General features: G+C 40.4%; 1 protein-coding gene across 31 annotated transcripts in view; it reads right to left on the bottom strand.

The window, feature by feature from the left end:
• EHBP1 (EH domain binding protein 1) overlaps positions 1-17,955 on the bottom strand; it is a 207,745-nt gene that overhangs the window by 34,392 nt on the left and 155,398 nt on the right. For 6 of the 31 annotated variants that reach the window (XM_086879111.1, XM_086879113.1, XM_086879132.1 and 3 more), the window contains 5 exons: positions 11,805-11,921; positions 8,859-8,986; positions 6,033-6,174; positions 5,776-5,882; positions 2,981-3,104 (listed from right to left, as the gene is read on the bottom strand). In XM_086879111.1, coding sequence (XP_086735237.1) covers positions 2,981-3,104; positions 5,776-5,882; positions 6,033-6,174; positions 8,859-8,986; positions 11,805-11,921 — 618 coding nt within the window. The remainder of the gene's footprint in view (positions 1-2,980; positions 3,105-5,775; positions 5,883-6,032; positions 6,175-8,858; positions 8,987-11,804; positions 11,922-17,955) is intronic. The other 25 variants (XM_086879112.1, XM_086879115.1, XM_086879133.1 and 22 more) reach the window with 7 other exon arrangements.

Raw genomic sequence — 17,955 nt, 5'->3', positions numbered from 1 at the left:
ATTTGAAATGAATGATACAGAACAATGTTCAAGCTGCCGCCTGAAAAAAAATCCCTCCTGGCTAAGCAACAAAAAGGACTCCCGAACTCTTAAGGATGAAGAGCTGCCAGGTGGCAAAGAGTCTCCCCACTGGAAAAAAACACCCCCAGTTCTGTGCTGGAGAAGGATGAGAAGGAAAAGACAGTGCTTTCTTCCTAATTCTTAATAAACAACCAGGCCAAGCACAGTGGAGAAGGAAAATACGTAGTCCCAAGCAGACACAACAGGGTTGAGCAGACCATGCTCTACCTTCTTCCTGAAGTTAACTTCAAGGCAAATGACTGTCATGATGGGAGTCTCTCAGTTGTTTAATTTATCTTGCATGGTCCTGGCACACATCGAAACAATGCTGAAAATCCCAATACCAAATGTGCTCCCACACTGATGGGGACTATGACCCTCCAAACAGTTGCTAGGATCACTCAGTGTAAGCCCTTCCTGACACAAATGTACAAGCATGGTACCCTCCTTCAACTGCTGAGAAATAAGGTCAGCAAAAACCTTTACTTGCCTGAGGTTCTCCAATATTACACCCCCAAGCACTACAAAATTAAGAAAGAGATGTGATTAAAGAAAAGTGTTAATTATTAAACCAATTCATTAGTGACTCTTGTACTTCATGTTGAGTTTTCAGGATCTTTCTGCTACACATGCCCAAGTGTCTTCCTTTTTTCTAAAGCCTGCATTTTCAGAAACCCCAAATATCTGAGAGCTGGCAGCATTCTGTATTTGTCATCTTTCTGGTATGCACCAACACCTAAGGGAGTATTTGCAAAATCCCAAGATCATCATCAACAGCCCTTCAGGGCTTTGCTAGCTACCATGCTGTGGTTACTTTCTTCCTTCAGACTTGGCTTTACAGACCACTTGGTGGCCCCTGGCAAGCTGGCAGGCTATACGCTGTTGACTCATAATTTTTGTTTCCAGATCCCTCTTCTCAGTCAGACACTGGGGTGAAGCTGCCCAGACTCCAATAGAGGAAGCTGGGATAAAGACATGGGCACAAGCTCCTAACTTGTCTGCTTGAGGAATTACTTCCCATTGAGAGGTATGGGAGAAAACCAAGTGCCATCCTGACAAAGAGAGTCACTAATGAGATGAGATTCACCAGATCCTCTGAAGGCTTTCTGGTAAGATGTGAACCACAGTTAGAGAAGTTTGAGAAGCCCTGCTTTCAAGGCTATAACTATAGGTTAAAAAGTCCAGTTTTCACATGTTTTCTCCTAAATTGCATTTTTTAGCTGAGAACATAAATAAGATGTTCATAATTGACTTGTCAAATCCATTGCTTTAAATTAAATCCTGAATGCTCAGGAAATGTTAAAAGTAAAAGTAAATATTTTATTATGACTTCACCACTTGTCCTCTTCTCCCCATTACAAGAAGTGATGGATATTTACCAGTATTCCAGTCACAAACCTATAAACTACACTTACTCTCCAGCTGTGTGCTAGACTCCTATTTTATGCATGATACTTATAAAAAAAATTAACCTCATCATGGGTCTGATAGGAAGAATTTAGCAACTTCAGTCATACTTCAAAATACAAGAAATTAGAATCAGTAAGAAATCTCTTTTAAAATGGACTAAATGACAGAAATAAAATAATAACATGGTTATTAGAGTTTTTAAAATCCCCAAGTGCTATGCTGATGACTCCATATGTATCTGTAGGTACTATCTGGAGTACATATAAGACTTGTGAAATATTGTACTGGCTCTTTTGTGCAGAACATACATTTCACAAATATAAAAAAGTTCACAAGAATGTGGAGGATAAGACACACTTTTTTTTAGATAAATAACTAAAGATCAAGATGGAATGCATTTGAAAAAGTATTTCAAAAGACCATCATACGTAAAAGTCCTACTAAACAAGCATCCACTCAGCATGGAAACAGTTTCTGAATTACATGTTTTTGTAAACATAGTTTAAGAAATCAAACAACCTCAGCACATGAGAAGGTAAACACATTGAAAAAAACACCCTAATACTTGGATACGAGTGGCAGGCTCATTTCAAAGTACTGAACTTTAACTAAAGTCAATTCATCTGTATTTCAAAACATAACACTGCTTCAAGTTTACTTTAAAACCTATTATTTCAGTTAAAGACAGGCTTCAAGTTTATAACATCAGATATCCATATAACTTACAAAGACAACTTACCCACAAAGTAATCTGGATCAACTAACTTTTTTTCCCCTGGACAGGAAGAACCTTTTTTGGACCTACAACACTATTTATTTTTGAAACACGAAAGCACTTTTTGTTTCCAATTGCTATGGTTTAACCTCTCCACTTCTGATGACCACCAGCACTTAATACCCATCTAAAGTTCATCATTGAAGTCACAATCATTATGCTTTTAACAAAAAACTGCCCATATATTTTAATCCTTTCAATGGCACCTACAACACCAAGTATCACAGATTTTTAAAACCCACCCTCCTGAAAATAAACAAATAAAATAATTGTGGAGCATCAGTACCCAGGTAGTATTCTTAAATTTCAGTGATCTAGTCAATGGAGCCTTCCTCCATGTACTATGCTGCTTCATGCAGTACATGGCTTTAGCTGGCCAAATTTTTTTTCCCACTGAATCAGTAGAACAGTGAAGATCTTACTTTTTTTTTTTTTTTTTTTTTTTTTTTTAAGCAGTGGCATATCAATGAGGCACAGATGTGTATTCCAACTCTGCATGGATGAGCACACTGTTCAATAGTGCTGGCTCACACGGTATCAGGGCAAGTTATCACTTCCCATGAAGGCACTCTTATCACCAGGGCCCAGAGAGGTGGCTGCAAATCGCAGCCTTTTTATTTTCAAGGCAGTTTTGCTGAACATTCAGGCTTCAAAGATTCACACTTCCAAAACTCTATAAGAGTTTGTGAACGCTCAATTTGCCAAAACTGTTTACAGTGTAATTGGGCACCGTACCTGTGTCCATGAGATAGCGAAGGCGCTTCTCCACCAGCGCGGCACGGGTGTCAATTTGCTTTTGCTCATTCTCTAGTGCTGCCAATTCTCCTACAACATACTGACTGGTGTCTTTGAACCCTTTCTGTTAAAGAGAACAAACAAGAAGAAAAAACATCACTTGTAAGTTGCATTTTTCCTTTCCACAAACACTTAGTAAGGCACTTACCTAAACAACCAAATATCATGCTCACTACCAAAAAGCTAACACATTTCATAAACTTTACAATTTTGCCAAATGTCCTTATTTGTTTATTAAAGCACCCTGTTTTTTTCTTTAGGGAACATTTGATTCTGCAGTTTTTTACTAGCTGGCAGTTATTTTGAAATTCCTGTAATTTATTTCTAAGTGCATAAAAGCTGCTGTAACAAAATGCCATGAAAAGAAAGGTAATACAAATAAAGCACTATTTAATGTGCCATTTCTACTCCATTCAGGTGTGATTCAGTTTTAAAATGTTAACTTTCTAGGCTAGAAACACTAGCACAAGAGTATCTAATGACAATTAAGAAGTGGGCTTTTAAGATTAAAACCAAACCCCAAACAAGATCCCTGGCTTGTTTAGCTCTTCTGAGCCAACTGTAGCACTGAGGGCCCCCAGCCTGGGCCATCCTGCCCCTCTGGGTTTCTCTGGCTGAAGGAACTGGCCTGCCCACAGGGTGATCTGCAAAAACACCACTAATTAACTGCAACTCTTGTCCTGGAAAGTGGTGACAAGGCCCTGGGCAGGCACTCAGGTGCTGTCCTGCCTCTGCACCAGTCACACCTGGCCAGGAGGCAGTCCAGGGATGCCACGCTGATAAATCCTACCGAACTTTACCAAGAAGTTAGAGTGGGAACACTCTAACAAGACAAGTTTGCCTCTTGTACCCTGCAACTCCTCAGCACTGCCCTGCACATCTCAGCGGCTCCAAGTGTGGATCACACAGCTCCAAGTGTTTCCAAAGCTATTTGGCTGTCTTGTAGGGGCTCAAGCAAAGGTGTTCAGTACCTCCAAGTTATTCTCATATGGCTCAACAACTTTCACACAGTGTTGTGGCTGTACCCCATGCTGAAATGTCATTCCTGAAGCATGTTTTTGCATAAGTTAAGAAAAACATGCTACTCCTTCCAAGTAACCTTCCATGCACTTTTTTCCTCCTACGCCTGACCCAGAGCCTGGGTGAATGTTTTAAATAGGTAAAAAAAAAACTCTGACGAAAATATTTCATGTTTCATCTACACCCTGTAAAGGATGAAACAAAAATCACTGTCCTTTGTGAACAGAAAAATACACAGGCTTTTTTTTTTTGAGACTTATTTCCCTACTAGGAAACAACTAACTTGTTGCTTCATAAGGGACTCAGATACTTTCAGTGAACATTTTCAACTGTTTTTTCTGTAAATGCGTCTGAAATAATCAAATCAGCTTCATATTCAGGCAAGAGGCATAATAAATACATCAGGATATTATTTCAAATAAAGACATGTTCAAAGTGAAAGTTAACAGCATGGCTGAGCTGCCAGGACCAGTAACTAGCACTGAACTTTGAAATTTGGGTTATCCAAATTTAAGGACAATAATTTGGTTCCTCTCTTCCTACACAAAAGTCAACAGCAGTGTCCCTAATGCAAAACACTTTTCTACCTGTTGTATAGCCAGAAAAACAGCAACAACAAAACCAAAACTCCCTGAGAGCAGACCCTGAAGAAAGAAAAAAAGTCAGTCTGGGGAGTTGAAGTGATGTGCAATATATTGCCTTTCATCAAGTATAATTAATTGAAAATAGTGTGAAAACTTCCCTAATGTCAGCATGTATAATTGTTAACAATTGCTATTAGAAGATGAAAAGAAATGCTGTGTCAGGCTGTAATATCCCAAGAGTTCATGTGTATCATCTGCATATATAATGTGAACTCACTGTGCCAGACCTTTTCAGCTCTGCAAAAGTACAACTGGGCTAAAAATAACTCCAGCTCGTAAAAAGTTCGATGTTTTGGTGTAGATATGACAGCGGTACAAAATTGCTACTCAGTTCCAGATTGCCTCAGCAAAAATGACAAATGTGTTCAGATAAACTGTGGAGAGCAACAAACAACCACCCTCAAAGGCTGTGTTGCGCTTTCAGACAAAAAAAATTCAGGTTAAAACTTGGTTCTTCCTGCTTCTGTCCCGCAGCTGTCCATCAAAACCAGCTTTCTCCCTGCGGTCTATCAAATATTTCCCTCACAAATCAATTTTACACATGATCAGCCCATACCCCTACTGAGCTGAACCTCCCCGTTAATTAAGTGAAGAAATTACCATATATATTATATTAATGCAAACATCATTCAGCTAGTAATTCACGGCTGATCTGGATAATGGAAAGGTTGAACACCCATTAACCCAAGCCAACAAAATGGGTTGGCTGAGAAATTCTAGCAGGTCTCATGTGACTCTTCCCTCTAACTGCAGCTCTGCGGTATCTGCTATTGTAATAATTAAAATCCTCCCGGTAGATCAATACTGGAATCTCTTTATGGGAAGTGCCCTGATGGAAATGTCTCAAGGAAGCTGGGGCTGTGGAACTCTGAAAAATTCATTTTTTTTATCTGACAATTATCACCACACTGCAGACTAATTCAACAGTGCACCCCTCTCACTCTGCTTTGAATGCACTGGAGATTGACATCTAAAAAACCCTAACATCTCATTTTAACAAATAAAGGCACTATTTCCACATACAGTTTGGAATTATCAGCAATCATGAAACCAGACAAAAAATTAATATACATTAAGCACTTCATCTTCTGATGGCTTCCTCTGAGTCTCAGCTATCGCAGCCTTCTCCTCATTTCCTCTCTTTGTATCTTCCTGTATTGATCTCTGCCTTTTCATCTCTTGAAAAAAGGGAAAAGACATGTAAAATTATTATAAAGCTTGATATTTATGTATTGAAATGTGGACTTACATTATCGGGTTTTCATATATTTATTGTTAAATATTATTAAATCATAAGATGGGAAAACAGGTTTTATATTTTCTCCTACCTGGTCTGCTCTCCACGTATTGACTGAAAGACTGGAGCTGAGTTTTCCTGACGGTCGAGTCCTTGCTGAACACAACAGGATTTCTAAACCGTTCTGCTGCTTTTTGTGATCGCTCAGCACGATGTTCCTCTGTTCCATTCTGCTGGGAAAAAAACCAGACACACAACAGTTTCTTTTGTTTACAAGCGGGAAGACATTAATTTGAAAGGTACGTTTTTGTGAGGGGACAGGACACAGCTTTTACAGAATGGATTTCACAACTCAGGCCGTGGTTTATATTGGATGGAAGTATCAGCTGCAGGGAAAAAAGCAGAAGAGTGATTAACTTTTCCTTTTTTACTTTTTTTTTTTGTTTAATATGTGGTGGCAAGGACTGGCTTTTTGCTCTGTGGGCACCCTCCTGCAGAACTCTCCACTTCTTTACCAAGCAGACCTCTTCATTGTGACCGGCATTCGCCAGCGATGCCGATTTTAAACAAAAAATCGCTCCTTTGCGCCTTTTCTGTGCCAAGCTCCACGTGTGCTGCTGCCAAGTCGCGGCGTCTCTGCCCCTGAACATGATCTGTATCGTTTTAAAGCGTGTTGCCTTCAGCCTCTCTCCCTGCCCGGTACAGAAATCTGTCGTTTTCTCTAGTCCTATAGACTTGTATGACAAGAAGAACTAGTTTCTAATTTTATGCCCATTGAGATAAACCACTAATGCTGGATGAAGTCTAAAAGGTAGGATTATAATGCTACCCCACTGAACTGCATTTCATCAGCTATAACTTTCCAAAGCCAGATTTGTAAGTAAGCCCTTTACAGCTAAGGAAACTACAATTATCTTTTCCAGGGCTTCCTATGTTAATACTGGTAACAAATTCAAATGATTCTATCAACACGAAATATCCCAGAAGACTGAACCACTGTGGTGTGTGGAAGCTGCAGATACCGAGGTGCTGTGTACCAAACAAATATTTCATTTTATACCTAATCTTTTATTATTTTTATTAAGTGTTTTGAAAGTAAATAGGGAAAGGCTAAGATGCATGACTAATAGCTAAGCCTGCTGAATGCTGAAACTGGTTATCAAAAGCTACCAAGACTTTGCCCTTCCTCTGCATTGAGACAATTGGTAATGAGGGAGTTCTCCAACGGCCTATTCTCTCGCCTCAAGGAGGCCGGGGATACACAATCCCCAAGGGAAGGTAACAGTTTATCCTTTTCCACAAACACAGAATGCCTCATTTAGAAACCTGTAAACTGCATTTTATTAAAAAACAAATCCACCTCAATGCCAAGAGCTCCATGAGAACAGATGGACACCATATATTCCTTATAACGCCGCCTTTCAACTCTTCCTTAGAAAAGACGCACGCAGAGATAAACTGTTAAGTTGCACCTTTTTGTGGGAGTACCTTAAAAAGAATCAACTTCTTCACAAATGCTTTTCATAAAGAGAAATACCATTTTTGTCAGGTTAGGTGATACCAAATTACTCTAAGAGACAGCCTGTATGTCATTTCACAGAATTAAGGCTTAAACAAGTATTGCTTATACCTCTGGATGACTTTCCAGCTGCACTGATCAGGTGGTTATAAGATTTTGGTTAAATAAAAGGTGGTTTCCTGTTATTAGTATAATAACCATCTGACAGCCTAAACCAGAGTCTTTACCAAAATAAACAAACATGGCTAATTTTTTAGGCCTGGCAACATGCTAAAATATCAGTGTGATTAGCTAGTAAATCCCATTTTAAGAAACCTTTTTATGACTGGGGACTTCTGCCACTTTACAAATGTATTCCTCTAAGCCCACTAATTCAGTTAGCCTTTTCAATCCATTGTATTATTCTTGGGCCAGCTTCATTTTGCATTAAATCCACTGCAGAAAGCTAAATTGAACGCAAAAATCAGACTTGATCCAGGCTTCCTTTTGTTCAAAGATAGAGACCGAAAGTCCTCTGCTGCTGCCACACACTTTCATCACCAATTTATAGGAACCGACAGTGTAAGGGAAAAGCAATGAAAGTCATTGTTTTGGGACTTCAAAGCATCTCTGTATCTGGGGAAGGAAATCCTTTCAGTCAGCAGTGCTCTCCCCACAGACTGCAGGTGGGTGAAAAGTTATACCCAACTGGAAGTGCCCCAGAGCCATAGGGATATTAATGACATACAGGGACTATTTTAAAAAAATAGAATAGCGAGAACACAAGGGGTCTAATTAAGAAAATGAAATGGAAAATTGATTGGTGGGCACTTTATGCTGAAGTGGTGAACATTAAGAATAGGCAAAGTGCCCATATACACCACATACTCGTGTCTGTTTTTCTCAGAAGCACTCATCGAGCACCCAAAGTATGTAAGCCCTTAAAGTGTACCGCAGCTTAATTTTAATATAGGAAAAACAGAGGACCAGGACTGGGAGGGAACCAAATCTCTGAGAGTCCAACCCCACTCCCATTTGAGTCAGGCAGTCTGGCTGCTGATTGCACCAGCAGCAGGATGGAGCCCGTGCTACATTTCTGATATCAGTAACAACCTGAGCAGGCAGAATTGAGAGAGCTTCTTATATCTGTTACTGTTCTGCCAATGACAAGTATCAAGATGAAAAAAAAAATATTAAAAAGGAAAAATAAAAAAAAGAAAAAAAAAATAAAGAAAATGTGTTGATAAATCAACAGGAAAAAACCCAGTGCATTGCAAACCATGTAACTGCACTGCCATGAAGATTTTCTGTGTTTCTGACTTGGAAAGATTTGGTAAGAAATTACTTTCCTCCTCACAAAATACAAACCCTCAATCATAACACAGAGGTACCAAAACAAAAGTATTAAGCAAAACTTACCTTAATGTCTTGCTCTGAGCTATCTGTTACAGTTTTCTGAGCAGCACTGGAGAGTGAATTTGCCACCTGTGGCTGAGCTTCTAGGAGCTTCTTCAGCTTCAAATCCACCAACTTACTGTTTTGTTCTGCTAAATATGCAAATACCACATACAACAGAGTGAGATGCATTTCAATGCAGACTTGCTACAACAATGTAGCAATTTAAAAGGTAGATTTAATTCACTTTGCTATCATTCTGAACTTAAAAAAAATAAAATTAATTGTTTTTGTGATTGGTGCAGGTTTGTGTAACATACATAGATTATTTTTTTTCTTGGAAAACATACAGGACACTCAGCTGAACAAGTAAACATGCTTGCAGACAGCAGATGAAAAATACAGAAAGTAGATAACATTTAAAGTAACTCCCAACAGATACATACCTACATTTTGGTATAAAAACACAGTTAAAAAGCCATTTATTTAAAGATGACAATTTATCATATAATTTACATACCGATAACCCCTTAAGTTTATGAACTAGTAATTCATCCTAAGGCTTCTTGGCACAGCTTCTCATAAAATTTCAGTATCAAAAAAGACTACTTTCTAGTAATACTTTACTGTGATTCATAGAGTATGTTGAAACTGGAAGTCATAAAATGCTTCAGAACTGCACCAAAGGGACAGACTCGAAGTCTGCTGAAGCCCCCAAATTTTTAAATAAATTTTAGTAATTTGGATCAGAGCCCAAATAAATAGCAATTGAGAATTTGCCTCCCACTAATCCACTAATGCTCATTCTGTATGTGAATATTGACTGTATTAATTTGTGACACACCTACACATGTAGTTACCTATGCTCACACGTAAGGAGGAGGAAGGTGTTAATAACAAGTTATTAACAGCACAGGACTGTGGAGCAGTCCCTGGGCAAGGAGGCAGAGGAACACTGGCACAGGAGCCCCCAGACACACGCTCTGCATGCAGCCCTATGTGAGGAATCACCCCTGCACTGGAGCCAGGGGAGCATCACCTGCACATGGGATGCACTTACACCTGGGCCTTGGGTCACAGGCAGAGGGAAAAATAGTTCCTGTGGTTTCCCACGTGCACAACGTGAGTTTTTCACTGCAGGCTGGTGACTTCCAGCTGGTGTGGAAAGTGGAGTCATGACTGTTTAGCCACACAGCTCCTTCCAGGGTTTGGAGTACTCCAATGCATATTAGCCGAAACATTTTTGGCATGCAGGCAGTCGAACGCTGCCTGTCTCCAGCAGCCATGGGCTGGGCTGGATTATGAAGCAGGATAGTTTCCCTTTCCTCTGGCACACCCAGTCAGGGTGTCCTTAATTGAGGCTCACATGTAAGTACATGCACATTCTGGTGGGTTTATGCATAAACTCCATGTAATAACTATGAAATAAGAGGTTCACAACACGTAGAAGTACTGACAAATACAGACAGAAGCGATACTTCGAACCAAGAAAGAGTAAAAATAAAGTTTTCTTGAGAGAGATGAGAGGGGCTAAGATTCAGCAGGGGACTAATTAAGATGGTCCATAATGATCCCAAATGTGAAATGTCCCTTAATAGCTGTATTTTTGGGTGTTCCCAGGACATTCATCCTTTATTAGAACTTGGTATGATTGGAAGATTTAAACTAAAATCCACGTAGTCTGATTTCTATCACAGCACTAGACTGTTTACTGTATTACTGCCCATCTTCTTTCTTACTTGTCTGTACCTTTGGCTACTGTGCAGACTGAACTGCAAAATAATGTCCCAGTTTTTTTTCAGAATGTCTCCCCATGGTGGACATGGAGCACTGGGCAGTGGGTTTGTATTCTTTAAAAGGTACCTGCAGCCCACAGAAACAAATGTTGGTAGGTCACTGGGGCAGCAATGGGACAGGAATATGCGCTTATTCAGTTTGTATTCCTCCTAAAATTAACCAGTTTTTATTGGAAAATCATTTGACAGGATTGTGATTTAAGTAAGCTCAGTTCAAGTGCTGGAAACACTAAATATATTTTCTTATGTGTCTGGAAATCCTCAAATAGAAAAAAAAATAAAGGACATGACTCGAATCTTTGGCATGCAAGCAAGACTAGAACATGCCATATACACATCACTGTTGGTTTAATTTACAAATAAAAAAACACTAAATAAGGTTCTGATTTAACTTATTATGGACTACACATTTGGGTCTAGCTGGCACGGGCAGAATCAAGCCAAAGGATGCTGAAGATATTTTCTCTTGCTCTGCCTGTTTCAAGACACAGTCCTGTGCTGGCCAAGTTACTCCAGGCCTGAGCTAACTGTAAGATTCCAATTTACAAAGCACCACATTTATCACCTAAACTCCAGCTGGGCTTAAAGATTTTTGAAAGGGGGTGGAATAACACTCCTGTGGACTTCACATGTTTATAAAACCTCTTATTTGAACACTGTTAAGTAAATAAGACTGCTTCTGCTCATATTTATACCTGCATACCCTCACTGGGGCAACAAGGTGTAAACACAAGAATTGGTCCTTGGGAAGGAACCAGAGAGATACCAAGTCTATATGAACACAGAAAACCACATTTGCTCCTCTTCCCTGAGCAGATGGGCCAGGATGGCAGTGTAGGGTGGCAGTCACCCACACCACTGCTCATCCCTCTGCCTACCTGGCACAACCCAGGCAGGGTGCTTTCAGGTGGCTCTGCTTTACCAATGTGACCTAGGTGCACTTCCCCATCAAAAGAACAGGAGACATTTAAATCTGACATTGTTGGAAATAATGATTTCGTTAATTTTAAATTTCAACTAAACATGAATGCAGGATATTAAACATTAGGGTTTAAAAGACCTGAAAAGGCACACAGGAATAAAGCTGACAGAGGGACAAGCAGCACATCAGTATTTATATGATGATGGAGTGTTAGTCATGCAAAATACACAAAATAGCCATTATTTAAATTACCCGTTGAATCAAGGTCATTTTCTAGGTTAGTAAGTTCATCTCCACCTCCAGTAACAGAGCATTCAGGAGCCTCCTCATTAGTATCTATCTCAATATTATCATCATCCTCATCCTCATCTGTAGGAACACACAGCATTAAGGTTAGTATTTTCATATGTACATGCAACACATCACTGAAAAAAATGAATGCTTCAGAGAACAAGCTGAGTTATGAAAAAATGAAAATAAATAAATAAGTCTGGAAGAAGACTCCAGTCTGTCCACTTCTGGATTTATCTTTAAACTGAGGCAATTCATTAAACATATGGGGGTCTCTGCTGGAAACTCCTGCTCCAATAAAGGCAGTCTGGCCTCAGCAGCGTCTGTTCTCTGCACTGAACCTCTGGGTAACTTGAATCAAAATGGTTTCCCCCGGGTTCCCAGTTCTCCATATTGCAGAATGGATGCCAAAGCTGCCATGTGGCAGGTTCAGATGTCTCTGGGCAGCAGAAGGACCTTGAGTTCCTGTCTCCTGAGAAAGGCTCCAGGTACTGAGTTCCCAGCTTGTTGAGACTTGCTACTCTTCACCTTGTACAGTGCATCCCAGAGCAGTGATCACTTTGTACTTGCCAGTGTTCTTCTAGTACAAGGAGGAATGCTACCCCCTGGAACATCATGCTCAATAAGCAGCTATGTCAGGTGCAGTGAGAGTACAGCAATGAACTGCTGCTTTCCCAAATGCACAGGATGGGGCAGGCTGGAATGGACCCTGTGGGTCATCTGGTCAAACTTCCCTGCTCAGGCAGGGCCATCCCAGAGCACGTGGCACAGGATTGCATCCAGATGGTTCTTGAATATTCCCAGTGAGGGAGACTTCACAACCTTTCTGGGTAATCTGTCCCAGTGCTTGGGCACTGCACAGGAAAGTTCTTCCTCCTCATTCCTGTGCCTCAGTTTCTCACTGTTGCCTCTTGTCCCTTTGCCCGGCACCGCCGAGCAGAGCCTGGTCCATCCTGGGGCCCCTCCCTGCAGACACTGACAGACATTGATGAGGTTCCCTCTCAGTGTCTCTTCTCCAGGCTGAACAGGCCCAGCTCCCTCAGCCTCTCCTCAGAACTGAGGTGCTCCAGTCCCTTCATCATCTTTGTCACCCTCTGCTGGACCCTCTCCAGGAGCTCCGTGTCTCTCTTGCCCTGAGGATGCCAGAGCTGGACACAGCACTCCAGACTGGCCTCACCAGGGCTCAGTAGAGGGGCAGGATCATCTCCCTGACCTGCTGCCAATGCAGTTCCCAATGCAGCCCAGGATCCCCTTGGCTTTCTTGTCCCCCAGGGCACTGCTGGCCCATGGACAGCTGGGTGTCCACCAGCACCCCCAGGTCCTTCTCTGCAGAGCTGCTGCCCAGCAGGTCACCCCCAGCCTGTGCTGGTGCCTGGGCTTGTTCCTCCCCACGTGCAGGACCCTGCACTTGCCCTGGTTGAATTTCAGGAGGTTCTTCCCTGCCCATCTCAGCCTGTCCAGGTCCCTCTGAAGGGCTCTCAGCACCCTGGGGTATCGGCCACTGCTCCCAGCTTCGTGCACCAGTGAACTTGCTGAGCAGGCATCTGCCCCTTCATCCAAGCCATTGATGAATAAGTTAAAAGTGCTTTACTGCACAACTTTTCATCAGCTTTGTTTGTAAGCTAAACATATTTTAAATAAAATAATAATTGTAATTATATTTTATGGGATCTTTCTACCAAGTTTCTCAGAGCAGCTTATGAATATCACTCGTAAATGAGCCCCATAATGTTTTATGAAGTAGGTGATTATTATAATTACAATTATGATGATGATGATGTACCTAAATTACGGCACAGAAAGAGTAAGTAACCTGAAGAAGATCAAATAGCAAGTTCTGAATTGTAAAGCGGAACCCAGAAAAAAATCCTGACTCACATTTTCAATACAAATATATAATGAAATTCAAGTCCATAAAAGCTAGATTAATACTTTCAAAGTAAGTAGATGCATTGTATTTACTCACTTTTAAGTCTCATATCAAATGCTATCTACACTTGTTCAGACTTACACTAACATTTTTTTTCCCTATGTATGTGTGCACATGTGTAAGAATGATAAAGAAGAGTTGGCTAAAGTCTGTCAAAAGAGAAAGTAACTAAATGAACTTTAAAATATCTAAGACAAGAAAAAAATACAAGTTATAAATACAGGACATGGGTATATTCAAACATCATATAAACATAAAGGATCCTAAATAGAGTACCATGATAAATTCTGAATCACAGAGGTTTGGACCAGGATTGGTGCTGATCATTCATGTCTTGGAAACACACTCAACCTCATTCCTAGCCCTGAAGCTTACACTTTAGGCCCACACTGCTGTAATGAAGGTCATACAACTGTATCTTTATCCTTTCACCTCTACAGTACCTATAATTCCCATTTTAGAAGCCTGTTGATTTTTTTAATGTCTATTACTTTTTTCTAACCATCTTCTCTCTCAATTCCCCTGTAACTAACCAACAACTTCCACAGACCTCTCCTGACATAGGGTAAGGCTCTTGCTGCAACAGACAGAAGGAAGCTCCCACTTCAGTGTCTTATCCAAGATCAGTTGTGTGTGTGACGGAGCAGCACCCCTGTGCTTCAGCTGAGCACCATGCCTTCCCTGGGCTCCCCTCCATGTGTTCCCCTTGGTCTCTAGAAGACTCAGCTTTCTTTCAAGCTGTCCCATATTGAACCAGAGTGATGGAGAAGAACATGTCTTGCCAGTCAATCCAAGATCTGTGACCAGACCTGGGACTGATTGTGCTTCAGGTGTGGAAGTGGGTGGGCAGAAACACTCCCAGCTCTCTGAGACGCCCCTTCTGTTTCCACTTAAACTCACACAGGCGATCCTGAGATCTGGACTCCCCGTGGTTTCAGAAGTGCAGAGGTAAGTGAACAAAGCAGAACTGCACAGAATGATCTTCATGAAGTAGATAAAAGGACAAACAGTAAAGGGATAAAAAGCAGACTGAAGAGAAAACAGAGAATGGTAAAGCAACAACAGCAGCAAATCTGATGGTTTTGAATTTCCTTCAAAGCTGCTCTACTGTTTCTGATGAGGTGCTTCACTTTGCACACAATTACAAATCCTTCATGATGGTGTTGGAGAAATCCAGTGGCACTCAGGCCATGCTACTGTCAAATACATCCTGGAGTTCACAGGGGGACACTGAAAGCATGACTGGGCTACATTTGGAAGAGGTAGAAGGGAAGAAAGAGAGACACCTTCACAGCAGAGGGAAACCAAATCCACCTGGAGCCTAGAAGCAGGCGATGACTTTTGGAATCACCCAAAGGAGTCAGCTCACAAGGTCAGCTCTCAGCTACTAGTCATCCCACCAGATGCTAGACATGTCAAAACAATCTAAACAAGATGACAGGGTTTAAGACTCCTGCATACTAAGGGAATGCTTATATTAGATAATTTGATTTTCTTTAATTTAATATAGCGAGATGAGATCAGAAGCACTGCCTTTGACACCATCATTTTAGGAAACAAAAGAGATGGCAACGTGGAAGACACCAGTTTCTAGTATCAGATAATGACCTGATCTAGTATTTAATTTAAAGTTGGCAGACTTTGACTGAATATGATTATCAGGACATTTACACTTTATTTTAAAAAAATCAATTAAAAGCAGTAATTTGAAGTCATTTCAACATTTTTCGAGTATCTTTAAAAATCTAGATCCCTTGATTTAAATTACTCTAGGGTTTTTTTCCAGTTCAATGTTCTTCCAGTGTATTAAAAGGGAAATGTGTTTAGGGAGCATGTTACAACAAGATTTTGCAATTATAAATGATAAAAGGAACAACATGACGAAGAGATAACAGATATCTTTTATGAAAAGAACAAATTGCTAGTGCAAAAAACTTAAAGCACTTGGTCTAGAACCAGGGCAGACTTTAGAAAATGACTGAAGAACTGCTTCCTTGAAAAGTATTTAAATTTGAATCCTAGAAAGACAGTAAAGCTTTACTATGTCATGAATCAATGAACAAAACAAAAGATAAAGGATTGAGTCAACAACTTAACAGTACTGACCATCTCCTGCACAGCATGGATTGCAGTCTGGACTGCAGAGAGAGAAATAAGTATCCTTTGGAACCATGTGGAAATGCCAGAATAATGGTGGAAAGGGACCCAGAGGCATTTTATAGCTCTTACATCTGATCAAGGTCAGGCCTAATTTGTGGTTAAACTCATATTCTCTTGATTTGGTTTAAGCCGGTCCACATGTGAAGGATTTGCAGCTGACTGCATCAATTTCTAGATTAAATGAAAAAGGAATAATTTTCATAATGAAGCAGAAGCATTGATGGGGGCTGGATCACGTTACTGGGAGAAGCTGCACAAAAAGTACTCACTCTTCAGGGAAGGTATCTCCAGCCTTCAGCATTTTCTCTGGGAAGTCCTGCAGGCTTGTGGATGTTGAGATATTTATTTACTTTCAGGTACAGAGTTTGCTTTAAGGCTACAGGATGTGACAGGAGCCTGTGCACAGCAATAAAGGCAGCAAAGGCGGGGAATGGAAGAAAAGCAGAGTTGAAATACTGGTTCCATGTACAAGAAATCCGATGTCAGGACAAGAAATTACAGCAGTAACTGTCGACAGATAGAAATACTGTCTACTAAAAATATTAAGGACCTAACACTTGTTCCATGAGTTGGAGACTAAGCCTGATGAGTAAGGCTGTGCCACCATGCACATTCCCTGAAGATCATTGCCTCAGAAGTGAAATCTTGAACATACCCTGTCCTCACCACCCCTGGGTCCGAGCCACTTCCTCACACCAACACCAGCTCAAATAAAGGATGGAGATGTGCCAGAGAGTAAAGAAAACACACCACCCAAATCTGAGAAGAGCAGACGGGTGTTCCACTGCTCAGGGACAATTCCTAGATAATATGTCAATTCCTTTGTCCCACTGCTGCTAGGAAAAGGGGGGATATTTGGATCTCTATCTCGATACTGTCCCTGGATCCATCTCAAGGCATCCACTTATCAGCCTGAAGCTAGTAGGACATCTAATAAATTTGAAGCTGCCATCCCAAACCCTCTGGCAGTTGGCAGGAAAAAGTGTTTTCTGTCTCACATGCCAAATAACCTATGAAAAAGACTGGATTTCATAGCTGGGGATGCTGCTTATCCAGAAAAGTTTCAACTTGCCGTAGTCATTTGAGTTTCTCAGACCTTGGTTAAATAAAGCCTTTTAACAAAGAATATTGCACCAGTGCCAAAGCATGAAATTCTTAATGAGCATATAGAAACAATGAAAGAGATCATGCTTTTACCTACAGTTGCAAGGAAGAAGTTACTCTTTTAAGACTCCAGAATCCCAGAGCTGAAAAGTCACTTTTTTTCTCAAATAATTGAATCGAGAGTAAAATTGTTTAGTACATTCCCTTTTTGTAAATCAAAAAGTAATTGCAATCAATGCAGAAGAAGAGATTAATGATGTATAATGGACAAGAGAGCTTGGAAGACACAAGATAATAAGCTTGTCTTGGGTATTGTGTAGGGAATACAGGACTCTACACAATAAAAATGTGAATGCAGTTAGGGGAAACATTCAAAGTCCAGTAGTAATAAGGAGACTGTCTATTAAATTCTCATTTTTGGTGGAAATTGAAAAACTAAGGAGACTAAATCCAGAAGTAATTCCAATTAATTTGGTCTGTTAAGTGTTGGTGACATTTCACAGAACTACTACATTTTAGAAGAATTAATTTCTTTAGGGGAGATTTGGTGTAGCACCTGAAAATACCAGTGGTGTGGTAGAATTATGTGGAAGATGTGCCATAAGGAAAGATTTTTCAGGAGGAGGAAGTAGAAGAAAATGCTATAAAATGCACACTGACATGAAAAGAGGGATAAAGCAAGACAGGGAATGAAAACTTTAGGTCCAAGAGAAGTTCAAATAGATTGGCCAAACTACTGTATGAATGAAGAAAAATCTAAGTAGGAAGTACAAATCAGAGCAAAAGTAGAAAGCTATGAAATTGTTGCATTGGATAAAACCCAATAGGTAGAGTGGTGATAATTTTATAAATGAGTTGTCATCAGTTCTGATACCATCTGGTCTTTCAGTAACACTAAATTCTCTGGGTGCATATGCA

This window comes from Cyanistes caeruleus, chromosome 2 (genome assembly GCF_971803275.1).
Source record: "Cyanistes caeruleus chromosome 2, bCyaCae1.hap1.1, whole genome shotgun sequence".
Classification (NCBI taxonomy): Eukaryota; Metazoa; Chordata; class Aves; order Passeriformes; family Paridae; genus Cyanistes; species Cyanistes caeruleus.
Note: the sequence above shows the minus strand (reverse complement) of the source record. Positions and strands in the feature narration are given on the sequence as shown.